This window comes from Mustela nigripes, chromosome 13 (genome assembly GCF_022355385.1).
Source record: "Mustela nigripes isolate SB6536 chromosome 13, MUSNIG.SB6536, whole genome shotgun sequence".
Classification (NCBI taxonomy): domain Eukaryota; kingdom Metazoa; phylum Chordata; class Mammalia; order Carnivora; family Mustelidae; genus Mustela; species Mustela nigripes.
The window spans coordinates 101,802,834-101,816,907 of NC_081569.1; the positions used below are offsets into that span (position 1 = coordinate 101,802,834).

Sequence of the window (14,074 nt, forward strand, 5' to 3'; positions counted from 1 at the left end):
AAACTCTTGCATTTTTAAAATACACATATACACAGAGACTCATTTATAATTCCATCTTTTAAAAAATGTTTATTGGAGTGTAGCTGACAATGTTTTATTAGTTTCAGGTGTGCAACGTAGTGATTCAGCAATTGTATACCTTACTCAGGGCTCACCACAGGTAAGTCTACTTACCATCTGTCACATACAGTGCTGTTGCAGTATCTTCCGTTTCTGTGACTGCATTTTAAGTAAGCTCTATGCCCAGTGTGGGGCTTGAACTCACGACCCTGAGTGAGTTGTATGCTCTACAGATTCAGTCAGCCAGGTGCCCCTGTGACTTACTGACTGATAAGTCTGTATCTCATCACCGTCATCTGTCTCATCCATCCCCTCTACCTCTCTGTCAACCACCATTTCTGTGTGTTCATTTTTTCCAGATCCCACATATAAGTGAAATCATGGTATTTGTCTGATTTCATTTAATGTAATACCTTCTAGGTCCATCCATGTTGTCACAAAAGGCAAGATCTTGTTCTTTTTTATGGCTGAGGAATACTCCATTGTGTATACAGACCGTATCTTCTCTGTTCATCAGTTAGTGGACATCTGAATTGCTTCCATATGTTGGCTATAGTAAACAACACTGCCATAAACACAGGGTACCTCTATCTTCTTGAAACTAGTGTTTTCATTTTCTTTGGGTAAATACCCAGTAGTGGAATTACTGGATCATATGGTAATTCTATTTTTACTTTTTGAGGAACCTCCATAATGTTTTCCACAATGGTGCTACCAATTTACATTTCCACCCAACAGTGCCTGAGGGTTTCCTTTTCTCCACATCGTCACCAGCACTTATTTCTTGTCTTTTTTATGTTGGCCATTATGATTGGTGTTGAGGTGATATCTCATTGTGGTTTTAATTTGCATTTCCCTGAGATGAGTCATGTTGAGGGTTTTTTCATGTGTCTGTTGGTCATCTGTCTGAAGATTTTAAGTAAGCTCTACACCCAGTGTGGGAAACTCACAACCCAGAGATCAAGAGTTACATGCTCCAATGCCTGAACCAGCCAAGCAGTCCTTTCCCTGTCTTCTTTAGAAAAAATATCTATTCAGGTTGGGACTTGGATTGTCTTTTTTGTTTGTTTGTTTTTGGTGTTGAGTTGTATAAAGTATATTTTGGATACTAACCCCTTATTGGATTTATCATTTGTTAATGTCTTCTCCAATTCAATAGGTTACCGTTATGTTTGTTCATAGTTTCCTTTGTTATTCAAAAGCTTTTTATTTTGGCGTAGTCCCCAAATCCCATACTGTGTATGTGTTCTTTGAGTTTTATGGTTTTGTCTTGCATTTAGGTCTTAACTCCATTTTGAGTTTTCCTGTGTATGGTATAAGAAAGTGGTCCACTCTCAGTAGCTGTCCAGTTTTCCCATAGAAACTATCTTTTCCACATTATGTTCTTGCCTCCTTGATAACATAGATCAATTGACCATATACAGGTGGGTCTATTTCTGGTCTCTTTATTCTGTTCCACTGATCTGTTTTAGTGCCAGTACCATCATGTTTTAAGTACTACAGCACTGTAGTCTATCTTCAAGTCTGGGGTTTATGATACCTTCAGCTTTGTTTTTCTTTCTCAAGACTGCTTTGGCTATTCAGGGTCTTTTGTGGTCCATACAAATTTTAGGATTATTTGCTCTTTTTTTTTCCCCAGGGTATTTTTACCCCAGATCCTCGGAGTGTGCTGTTGGTGGCTTTCTCTCATTGAGCATTTCACAGCTGAAGTTTAGAGGACTTCCCCAAGGCCCGCTCCATTTCGCTGATGTAAGCTTTAATGACCACTAAGGACAGAGCTATCGTTCATGCTTCCCGTTTGGTTCACCCTGTTTCCTGCATCAATCATGACGTAACTCTGGGGTATGCACTAGACAGGAGCGTGTTTTTAAGTGTAGAAGGGCAGTAGAAGGTAGGTAGGAGGAGCTAGAAGGGCAGTAGCCCTGAAGCACATGCCCTATTTGGGAACCCTTCTGTTTGCTAGCCTTGGTTCCTCCTGCTGCTGGACTGCAGGCAACAGTTCCGCCGTAATCACTCCTGGTATCCCTGTCTGCCTGCAGGTGGCCCCACTCTATAACCTGAAAGGGGTAGAGGGCAGATTGGAGGGGGTGATTCTCCAAACTACTTGGTTCTCCTCTCAAATGAACAGATCCCCTCTAACCTCCGATACTTCACTTTCTCTCTTGTCCTGAAAAGTCTGGGCAGATTCCAAAGGCAACCGCCTCAAGGAGCTGTCTTTAAGGCACGGAGTCACTGTAAAGCAATTAGTTCTCAGCTTACCAGAGATAGACCATTATTGTTAATCCACCATAAACTATAATTTTGGGGATTACCAGACCTTTTTCCTTACCTAGCAAAAAAATTCTTAAAAAATTACCCTACAGGGCGCCTGAGTAGCTCAGTGGGTTAAGCCGCTGCCTTCGGCTCAGGTCATGATCCCAGAGTCCTGGGATCGAGTCCCGCATTGGGCTCTCTGCTCAGCAGGGAGCCTGCTTCCTCCTCTCTCTCTGCCTGCCTCTCCGTCTACTTGTGATCTCTGTCAAATAAATAAAATCTTTAAAAAAAAAAAATTACCCTACAATTTGTATAAATTATTCCAGAGTTAAATTTCATTTTTGCTACCCTCGGTGTATCAATAGAAATGAGTAATCAGAGCTTGAAAAAGACACACATATTAGTAAAGTACTGTTAAAAGATTTATTGCAATAATACAATAAAAGTTTAGAAAACATTTGTTATGACTCAAACTGGTTTGGAAGTCGCAGAGTAATGGGAAATTCCTGCAACATTACACCACAAGGAGATTCTCAGACACTGTGGTTCTTTTAAAAACAGCATGGCCCTGAATGTTCTTTCCCAAATTATTGATACATGAATCCTTAAGTGAATCCTGTCCATATACCCAATGTTAACATACAGTTTTTCCCTTTAATTTACAGATGTGCAAAACTTCTCCTATAGTCCATCCCAAAAAAGAAGTCTTTAATCGACCATTTTAAGCAGTCTATTTGGTGCCTGTAGGTTTTTATTAGTATTACCTTGTTTCAACAAGTCATTTTATATGGAAAACATGACCCAAGTTCTATGGCTTTTGTTTAAAAAAAAAATACCAGCTTCAGTTTTTTAAAAAGCTGTTTACATATGGTTCTGGCACCTACATGAAAGATTTTAATGAGCAGCAAAGAGAGTAGGAAAAAACAGTGGTTGAAATGTGTATTTAAGAATATTTACAGAGTGGATCCAGTGCAAAATAATGAAAACCAAAATATCTCAGCAGTGTAAGCCAGTATGTTGGTGTTCCAAACCACTAAAGGGTTTGATCATTTAACCCTAAATAAAGTGCTTCTAGTTGATATAAAAAAACAACAAAATATACTCTATCAATCCCTACTTCCTGTGTCCTTTAAGTTTTGTTGACTTACTCTTTAGACAGGAGTTGTGATCTCTGGTTTCTATTCTTTACTGTAATCTCACACTCATGGTTTCTTAAGCGGCCTACGGGAGAGAAACCATGATAACTGTGCATCTTTTATAAGTCAATCTCTATCCCCAAGCCCCAAATCTGTCTTCCGTATTCTCTCAGCTTGAAACTAAACTCTTCTTGAGGATTTGAAGTGCCTAGACAACCCTAACCTCATGGGATTTTAAGTTCATTTGGTATTTGTTCAAGTCTATGTACCCATTCCCTACGAACTTCCGACCTGGGTGGTACTACGCTAGCTCAGCCGTCACGAAGCTGAGTACTGACACCAGCTACTAAGAGCCCACATGGAGCAAAGCCTGTTACCTCCCTGAGTGGAAAATTCATAGAGTCCGGGAACTTGGAACTCCTGGATAGGAATAAACACCCTTCTTCTGCAACTCTACCAAACGTTAAATATACCAATAGCAAAAGCTATATAGCACCTCGGATTCGGAGGCAAAGTATCAACTATAATAATTACAGGAAGAAAAGAAGCTAGGGTAGGGTAGGTCTCTGAATGATTTATCTGAGGTACGGTCATGCTCATCACACTAACAAGATACGGTAATAATGCCTGTTAGAAATTTTTCCATAGGATTTCTTTTTGTAGTTGTTACATAGGAGTTTTTGCAATTATTAAAAATAAAAAACTACTTACACATTTGTACATAATGCCTCTCTACAGTTTTCTTGTGAGATTGTCACTAAGAGAATGACACGACAACACATTGGCTGAAAATGATCTCTTGGTGAGGGAAAATTCTGTCAGAGAAGAGTAGGATCAGCTGTGATTCGCTCTGCATTTCTGAGTGAAGGGAGTGTCCCTAGAGCAACAAAGACCTCTAAGCAAGCAAGCAGGATGGTTTTCCCTGGGAAAACCCGCCACCTACTGAATCCCTTAGAAAAAAACGGGGACACCAGAAGAATGACCAGAGGCCATTTAGTTAAGTGGCTTTTAACCTGAGCCCAGGTAGGCATTTAGCTTACATAAGGGAACCACCTTAATGACTTTTCACTCAAAAAAATAAGTTCAATTTCAAAATGCACATAGTATAGATGGTAGAATTCAATAACCTAGGTGAGAATGAATTTAATTCCTTTCAGAATATAAGAATATAGTTTTTAAATGTCCAGCCATACTTGCAGCTGGGATTTCTTCTGTTCATGGATGTGGGTGCAAAAATAAAGACCTTCATTTCTTTGGCGTGTGGGAGAAAGAAAAACAGGAATGTCTGACAAGCTATGACAGCAGCAGCATGAGTGAAATAACTTTCTACTACCCCCTCCCCAAAAGCCCCTCCCAAACAAAACCAACATCCTTGACCTAAAAAACAAACATGACCATATTCTAAAGAAATCAAGTATTTCAAATTGCCTGCTGGTGCTCCATACAAAAAATGATGGCATAAGCACAAACTCATATGAAACAGTTTTTATCTTTCAAGTTCTAATCATCAAGAATCACTGGCTTGTGATTCAACTTCTAAAACATAAAGTGTTCAGGAACAGTCTCGGCATCACAAGGACCAAAGTGTCAGCCTGCCTCTGCAGGCCCAGTGGCCCATGACCAAAGGGAGCCCAGGTGAATTTTCTGCTTCAGCAGACCAGCACACACATGCTCGTCTTCCACCAACACGGGTCTGGGCAGAGGGACCCCTGACCTAGCTATTCTAGCATAAGCATGTGGGTCACCCCATCGACCATCTGATACATAGAAATGCTTGTCCTCCCTGCTTTAAAAAAAAACCAACAGTTTAACCTCTTTTTGTTCCAGGCACTATCTTAACGGAACACACAAAGTTTACTCGAGTGTAGCGGAAGAACAACTTTCTTGACACAAACCTGGCGCACTTCGGCCGGTGCGCACTAGCGGTGTCCAGTGTAAGCCTTAAACCAGGAGGTCACCGAGGCGGCGGCGGACGAGATCATCCCGCCCGCACTGCTGCTAGCGATGGGCGGGGACACCTGACTGCTCTGGCTCTGGGAGCCCTCCACGGGCTGGGAAGGGATATCACAGAAGCGGGGACTCGGCAGGTTCTCCCAGTCCGTGCCCAGGTCTGTCTCCTCATCACTGACGCGCTCGTCGCCGCTCTCGTCTGATTCCCCAGCAGCGCTGGGGTCCACGAACTCCATGGACTCCTCCAGGTCAGCTCGCACTTCAAAGGGTCCCGACCTGCACGAGCACACAAGCAGCATTGTGACAACAGTGACCCAGGCCTGCCGGGACCGAGGAGGTCCAGAGCCTGCACTGTACCCCCTGGTGGTCTGTAACGGCAGATATTGACCCAGATAACTGCCCTGGGAGGAATGCACACCACCACGCGCCCACACTGTTCCTCGGTCCCCCGGCTTGACTGGTGGAGCTCCGGGATGCACAGAGACCAGCCGTCCTGGTCCCAGGGACGACTTCCTCTCTGAACAACTGCAGGATCCACGCATCTCGGGGGGACAGTCCCACCAACAACCGTCACTTGCTGTATACACTGCTGTATCACTTGGTGGCACAAGTAATAAATGGTATAGAAAAAAAAAAGTACAGCTGTTCTCTGCCTTATGGAAACTCCTCATTTCTACGTTCTTAGGACTCAAAAGAGCTAAGTGGCCCAGCTGTATGCGTGTTAGCAGTGCTTCCTCGGACTGCTGCCAACAGCAGGCTCTGCACACATTTTCAGACATGATCACAGTTTTCTAGGGGCGCATTTATAACAGAATGAGCTATAACTATTAAGAATATAGTCATCTGGAATAATGCATATTTCTGCACTGTACTTTAGGAGAAAACTATTCCCCAAAGGTCCCTGATGACATCATCCTCTCCAAATCTAATAACCCTTCTCAGGCCTCACCCTCTGGGACAGCTGCTGATGACCACTGTGGGTCGGCGTCAGCAGACCCCACCCAGGCCCGCTGCTGCTCCTCCCCCGCCCCCTTCCAAGTGCCTGTCCGCCCCTGCCTCTGGAGAGCCCAGCTACACTCGCTCCGGGCAGGCAGTCCTCCCACAGACCCTGCTCTTCTCCCAGGATTTTCCTGGAGCCAAGGCCCTCCAGCAGCCCCTTTCTCTCCACCATTGCCCCCACGATAAGGACACATGCCTCTGATAATGACTTTGGGGGAAATGATAGGGGTTAGCAAAAATAAAATGAGATATCCTAGAATGGGTAGAGCTTGCCATTTTAGTCTGTCTAAAATTCTTTATGGCCTTAACAATGACAAAAGCCTAGCACTGGCCTCCAGTGTACCTCACCAGGCCTGCACCTTCCAGCTCACTTTCTCCTGGGTCAAGCAGCCTTTGTTCCTCCAAGACAACCTTGCATCCTGGCTGTACCAGCAATAGTTAACAGCGAACATTTCTGTCCCAGGCACTGTTTTTAGGGCTTTACCTTAAATTGGAAGATGTACCATGGGGTCTCCCCTTGGTCTCCCTCAAGCAATTTACATATCAAAAAGCCCCTCTGACCAGGGGTTCCCAAGTCCTATCTAGCCCAGAAGTCCTTACTTTGCAAGGGCTGAAGGCATTAAGAACCAAGAACCTCTCCCCTTGACCCCCTGCAGCTTTTCCAAACAAACCAACAACTGGCATCTTATCTGAGTATCCCTTTCCTGTCTCCTTAAAAAGCTCTCCTTACAATTCCTCTCTTTTCTCTCTTCCCCTCCCCCCACCCCTTGGTAAACAGGTCTACTCCAAAGATTTTCTTCCGAAGATGCCTCTCCTTCCTCCTAGCTTCATGGCGTGCCAGAGCTCTCCACGTGAGGGCTAACCTCTCCGGCTCATCTCAGGTCATCTGAGCCAGGCGACCCTTCTTAAAACAAGGCAGCGGGGCTGCCGCCTTCACGCTCCTGCCTGGTATCACCCAGTAAGTCCCCCCTCAATGCTCTGCACGTGTCCCAGCTCAGGTCCTCTCTGCAGCAGCACCTCCTCGAAGCAGCGTCTGCTTGCAGCCAGCGGCAGCCACCTCTTCCCTTCCGGCGTCACCTACGCACAAATGTTCACAGCATAGCACCTCAGCTAGGTTCCCTCTTTCCCTAAACACAGCGCCTGCTCATTCCGTTCTTTGAGCTTTGTTGTCCAAGGGCCTCAGCCCCTAGCGCCACATGAAGCCTGCCTCCCTGCTAGCTGGGAGGCATAGCCTGTTTTCTGTTTCTCTTCCATGTTGCCTTACCTACATGGCACAGGACTGCCACTGTCCCCAGACCCCCTCTCAAAAGTTTTCCCAGGAGACAGACAGGAGTGATATTGGGTGGGGGGTGATACTCCCTCCAGGCAGAGCTCCGTGGGAAGTCACTTGGGACTCCAGTTCTCTGCTGGAATCCCACAGGGCAAAGTCTGGTGACATGCAGCAGACACTCAACGAAGTATTTCAACTGAAAAACCACTGGATGATCCCCAAAGTGGCCAGGTGGAGCAATTTTTGTTGCCCAGCATATGCTGAGTCAGACACATCACACAAAATTAGCAAGACAATGAAATCTTTTATACTTAATGTCACCAGGGAATAAAAATTACTAATTTTCTCAAGATGCTGCAGGGCATTATTCTTATTGATTAAGGTAACAAAATGACCTTTTTGGTTTTAAAACTCTCTTTTGCAAAATATTTCAAAAATATTACTGGACAGATATACAACAACAAGAATGAGCTCTTTGTAAACTACACAGTCTGGATGATAACGATATTAATGTAGGCAACATCACAGTAAAGACTGAATCTGATAAGAAAAATCAACCAGTATTAAACCCAGGGGGAAATTCTGATGAGCACAATAACTGCATGGTCTCAAAGTGTCTCCGCACAGACTGCTGCTTAGTTGCAAGGAAGGAAAAAAAATCTAGGAATTAGACAGTGGAGAAGGTGGAAAGCATCGTGACTGGGTGATCAAATTAACATCACCAATGAGGGACAGATGGTCACTGTGGCCCCGAGTGTCCAGGAAACACTCCTGGCCCAGGCAGTATTCTACCTCGAATGCTTGGATTCTTGGAATCTCACTACGAAGAAATACCAAATTCAGAAAGAAAGTTCTAGTAATATGAAGGGAAAAGTGTTAATGTCGTAAAAGACAAAGTAGGCCATGGAAACGTTCCAGATTTAAGAGGTTCAAGAAACATAGCAACTAAATCCAGCACCAGACTCTAGGTTGGATCATATATGGAGGTGAAAGTGCTATACAGGACATTAATCTGGTCCACAGACAAAACGTGCAGATGGGCAGTGGATTAAACTACTGTATCAATGTGAAATTTGCTGATGTTGCTTAAAAGGAAAATACCCTTATTTTTAGGAAATACAGATATAAGTATTTAGGGGTCAAGAGCCATGATACATGTATGTAACTTCCCCTCACAGGGTTCAGGAAAAAAAATGTGTGTATGTATGTCTTTATGGAGATTATACAAATGATAAGGCAAAACAGTAACAAGGTGAGTCTGGGTAAAGATATATATGTCTTTGTACTACTTTATTTTTTGCAATTTTGACTATTTTTGCAAGTCTGAATTTATTTTGAATAAGATTTATGTTGGATTCTGGATGGGATCCTCACTTCAGCTGGTCTCCATGGAAACAGGAAGTCCCACCCAGGCTCCAATATCAGTCTTTCTATAGCCTTGACTCTGACTGAGGCAGGTCTGGAAGGGGACTTCTGAAGCTCTAGCTCCTGGACTCCCGGCTCACGGACGACCAACGTGGATGTAATGAGCCCGACTGAGCATGTACACTTCACAATCATCACACAGACCCCTACCCTAACTGGAGAGCTGACTCAAGGGCAAGCCCAGAGAAAACTTCAGACCCTCCAAAGAAATCCACCCCTAGTAGGACAACCACCAATACTGGGTATCATCCATCCTTTCCATTTTTGCCTAACTGATGGGTAAAAAACTGGAAAGCTGTTTTGAATTGCACTTCTTTATTCTTCACTGAGGCTGAAGACTTTTTTCATTTGGATACTGATTACTTGCATTTCTTTTGTGTGAACTGCCTGGATTAATCCTTTGGCTATTTTTCTATTAGGTCTGCCTTTCTTTTACAGATTTGAAATTTTAAGTGGTCTAGATTTTTAATCCATTGTCTGATATACAGGCTGCAAAACATACTGTTGCTTATCTTTTAACTTTCTGGTATCTGGTTTTTTCCAGAGGCATTTAGAGTTTTTACACAGTAAACTATGTAACTCTTTTCCTTCATGGTTTGGGGGTTTTGTGGCTTGCATGGGAATTCCCTCCCCACCCTGTGATTATAAAACACTGTCTTTTCTCCTCGCTATTTTATAGGTTGTTTTTTTTTTTTTTAAATAAAATAAGGTATTTTCTATCATCTGGAATTTATTTTTACATGCGGAAAGTAGTATGAGTCCAGCTTTGTCCCTGTATGAATACTCACTGGCCCGCTGCTATCGATCTATTATTATCTGGTTCAACATGCCGGGCCTTGTCGTGGTCCCCTCCCTGCAGGGACAGGGCCCGTCTCTGGACTCTCTTCTCTGTGTCTAGTTGCTCCACCTACCTGCATGCTAACAGCACCTGGTTTAATCACCTTTACGCTATGTTTTAAAAGGGGCCAAGCCCATCCTTTACTATTCTTTTCCAAAATTTCCTTGCAGCCTGTGCTTCTAGCTCAACTTCAGAATTAGCTTGTCAAAGTTCCGTGAAATATCTGTTGAAATTCTGATCAGGTTTCCTTTTGGGGAGAAGGAGCATTTTTATACTACTCAGCCTTTCTCTCCAAGAAAATCCTGAGGGTGTTCCCTGCCTCAGGCTTTCTTTCATCCAGGCCCACACCTCATGCGCTGCCTAGCAGAAATTCAAGAAATAGATGTTGAACCATTTTTTTCAAGTTTCCTATTTTCTATGGTTTGCACATGTTTTGTAAAGATTATTCCTACGTAATGTATAGTTGTTGCTGCTACAGTAAAGGGGAGCCTTTCCTCATTCTGTTATCTGACTAGACGTCAGCACATAAGCAAGCAAGCTCTCCCGGATGGCCAGTTCAACCATTTGCAACAACGCCAACCTAGTTTCTTTCTTCCCGGCATAAATAGACCTTACTTCTTTGTAAAACTGTTCGGCTTCGCCTAGGCCTCCAGAATGAAGTGAACATAGCAGCGACAACAGACCTCCTCTTGTCCTCACTGTAGAGGAATGCCTTTATTAAACATCCACATAAGGAACATGTCACTGAAATAGTCTTTTCTGTAGGCTTAAGGCAGATATTCTTAATAATTTTTTAATTTGGAACTAATTTTCTTTAATCATTCACAGGAACTGAATTTTATTCACTGCTGTTCTGGCATCTATCAGGTTGATCTTATTAAACTGATAAGAACAGATACTACACTTGATCTTAGCCAAAAGGCCGAGAAGCGATCAGGTTGATCTTATTATTATTATTTTTTAAAAATCTGTTCATGTGATTAAGTAGTGTGTACTGGTTAAAAGCACGAGCATCTACCACTTTGTGGAGTCAGATGCGGGCTGGGACTGGCTCTATTACTCTGAATGCCTCTGTGATCATGAGAACGAATTACTTGATTACGCTAAGCTTCAGTTACCAGCCAGCCCCTTCTGTAAAATAAGAATAATCAGCACACCTATGAAATATTGGCTCAATAAACATTAGCTCTTATTATTAAGGATTAATTTCCTAATGTTTAGGGGCACCTGCGTGGCTCAGTGGGCTGAGCCTCTACCTTCAGCTTGGGTCATGATCTCAGGGTCCTGAGATCGAGCCCAGCATCAGGCTCTGCTCAGCGGGGAGCCAGTTCCCCCACCCCCCTGCCTCTCTGCCTACTTGTCATCTCTCTGCCAAATAAATAAAATCTTTTAAAAAAAATCCCTAATGCTGAACTCTTCCTAATGTTGAACTCTGAAATAAAGTACAAAGAGGATGGCAAACAAACCCACAGAAATCAACCACTAAAAACTGGGGTGGATTTCTAACAGGTTCTTGTGCTTTGTCAACTAATGAATGCAATTTGAAGCAAGGAGCATGAACTCCCTATAAAACGGCACAGAATTCTAGATGTGTGTGTGCAGTTCCCCAGAGAGAGTGCACAGCTTTTTCCACAGGGTTCTAAGTCCCAGGTAAGTTACTGTTTTAGGTGGGGGTGGGGGGGGTGCAGAAAACACAAGCCAGTGGCTAAGGGCAGATTCCCATGGAAAGTTCCCTGCCATGGGGAGGAAGCCAAGCACCCTGGCCGGAGTAAAGACCCCCCCGAACCTTGGTTCCAGCTGTAAAGGCAAATGAACGATGGGAAGGGGACTCCCCAGAAGAACATCCCTGCCTTTTCTTTAGCCTCTTTCAAAAGTGCAAATACATTAACGAAGTCGTATCTCAGAAATGTAGGGACAGACTGTTAAGAGCATGGAAAAGGGGTATGTACTCAAGAGGGGTTACCTGAATGGTTCTAAAAAAAAAGCTTCCTCTACATTGGGCTGAGGGCCTAGAAGGATCCCACAGACCAGCCCTAGTTGGTCTTTTTTGTTACTGACTCTCGTTCTTAACCTAATGGATTTTAAACTAGTTCACCCCTGAAACTTCTAATACCCTTTATCTCCAGTTGATGGTGGCCAGAAAGACAAAAAGATGCCTGGGAAGAACTATTACGGTGGCAGGAGGCATGAAAGGAAAGGCACAGGAAAAGGGACAGACACTACAGAGTGCTCAGAAGAAAGGGACATGGAGTCCAAGAAATAGCTTCTGGTCTTCAAGCGTGGCACGAGGCGCCCCCCTCCGGGAACATCTGGGGTCTTCTATTTCATTTTAGGTGTTAAAAATGTCTGATATTAATTTTCCAAGAAATGATTATGTAAGGACCATAAAGGCTCAAACTTGACTAGCTGCTCTGCCCTTCTGTACAGGACCACATTATTTTTGTGCTTTGTGGAGACTCGGGGTGAGGACCAGGCCCCTGGGCTCTGCCGACACACACAACCACTAAGCTTTGAAGTACTCACAGCACTACCACTTAGAAAAAAGCAAGAAGCATTCTTACCTGCCCAGGTGTTCAGAGCTCGGACTGACCAGGTACATTAGGTTCCTGAGAGTATGCAGTGGTTGTAACTGATCTAAGTTTACATGCTAGAAAAAGCAAAAAACTGATTAACATTTTCAACCAAGTAACACATTAAAAATGAGCTCACAGCATATTTTCCATACCTGAGAAAAGCACAGGTAAAGAATATTTGCATTCAGTTTCTTCACTGCTCGAGTAAATTTCTGTCTACTGAGATTTTCCCCACAAAATTCACTGGAAAACAAACATACAGTTTGTAAAATTGTATCTTTCCGAGGAAATTCTATGGTAAAATGTCTATTTGGAAGAGTGTATTTTACACCACAGTTGAGTATAAAACATACCCCACATCCTTTGCTTCTTTATAAGTTAGACTCAACAGAGACTTTCTAAGAATGAACTGCTGCCCTCATGATGAGCGATTCCACCACATCTATAAAAATCACGAATGCATATTCCCTCTGACCAGCAATTCCACTTCTGAAAAGTTACTCAACACAAATACCTGCACACTAATGAAATGACAAATGTACAAGACTATTCTGTGAACAGAATTAGGGGACTGGTGAGATCGTGGCACACTACACCGAGAAACCTCTGCTAACTGTCCGCTCTGTGCAGAATGACAGCTGGAGGCTCACAATGGCCCCACGAGGCCCACCCAGTTTTTACCCCCATCTTCCTCACTGTCCTCGCTCTCCCCAGGGCTTTCTCTTGGTGCCAATGGACCCACGTGGTCTGCTCCCATCTTTCCTTCCCTCAGGGTCACAGGTGATTGCACACGGGCCCACTCACATACTGCAAGCCCCTGCCTCCCTGTCCCCCTCTCCTCCACTCTGCTTTTGTGTCCTCCACGGGCTTCATGACCAGCGGACACACCGCTCATTGATTATCTGTCCCTCTGTTAGAATGAAGGGCCAAGAGGGCAAGGATTAGGTTTTCATCACCACTGTACCCTCTCAGTGCCCAGAAAAGGGCTCAAATATTTGTTAAACACTCAAAAAGCAAGATGTAAAACACCCTGGCAACTTTTGTGTTTAAAAGGGGAGAGAGATGATAATACATATTTATTTGGCTTGAAATGTAAGGATGACTCAGCAGTGGTAGAAAGGGCTGAGCAGAACTTAGAACTGAGTATGCTGTAAATGTTTACATTTTTTTTTTTTTTTAAAGATTTTATTCTGGGGAGCCTGGATGACCCAGTCAGTTAAGGATATGACTCTTGGTTTCAGCTTGGGTCATGATCTCAGGGTTATGAGACCGAGCCCTGTGTCAGGTTCCCCACGCAGGGCAGAGTCTGTTGAAAGGACTCTCTTCCTCTCCCTCTGCCTGCCCCACCCCCGGCCCCTGGATGCGCAAGCTCTCTCTCAAATAAATCTTAAAAAGAAAAAAAAAATTCATTTTTAAGTAATCTCTACACCCAACGTGGGGCTCAAACTCACAACCCAGAGATCAAGAGTCACATACTCCCCCAACTGAGCCAGCCAGGCATCCTTACATTTTTTTTGAATTCTAAGGCACTTGTTTTTTATTTTATATTCAGGTGTTATGATTTACCCAG

The 14,074-nt window shown here is 43.7% G+C and overlaps 1 protein-coding gene and 1 pseudogene across 1 annotated transcript in view; both read right to left on the reverse strand.

Moving 5' to 3' along the window:
• Nucleotides 1–2,717: 2,717 nt before the first annotated feature.
• The window catches only part of ATG14 (autophagy related 14), a 36,387-nt gene continuing 25,030 nt past the window's right edge, over nucleotides 2,718–14,074 (reverse strand). The window contains exons 8-10 of the mRNA XM_059373261.1: nucleotides 12,657–12,747; nucleotides 12,493–12,578; nucleotides 2,718–5,675 (exon numbers count right to left, since the gene is read on the reverse strand). Of these exons, the coding sequence (XP_059229244.1) occupies nucleotides 5,369–5,675; nucleotides 12,493–12,578; nucleotides 12,657–12,747 (484 nt within the window). The 3' untranslated portion in view covers nucleotides 2,718–5,368. The remainder of the gene's footprint in view (nucleotides 5,676–12,492; nucleotides 12,579–12,656; nucleotides 12,748–14,074) is intronic.
• Nucleotides 10,748–10,865, reverse strand: LOC132000574 (U2 spliceosomal RNA; annotated as a pseudogene).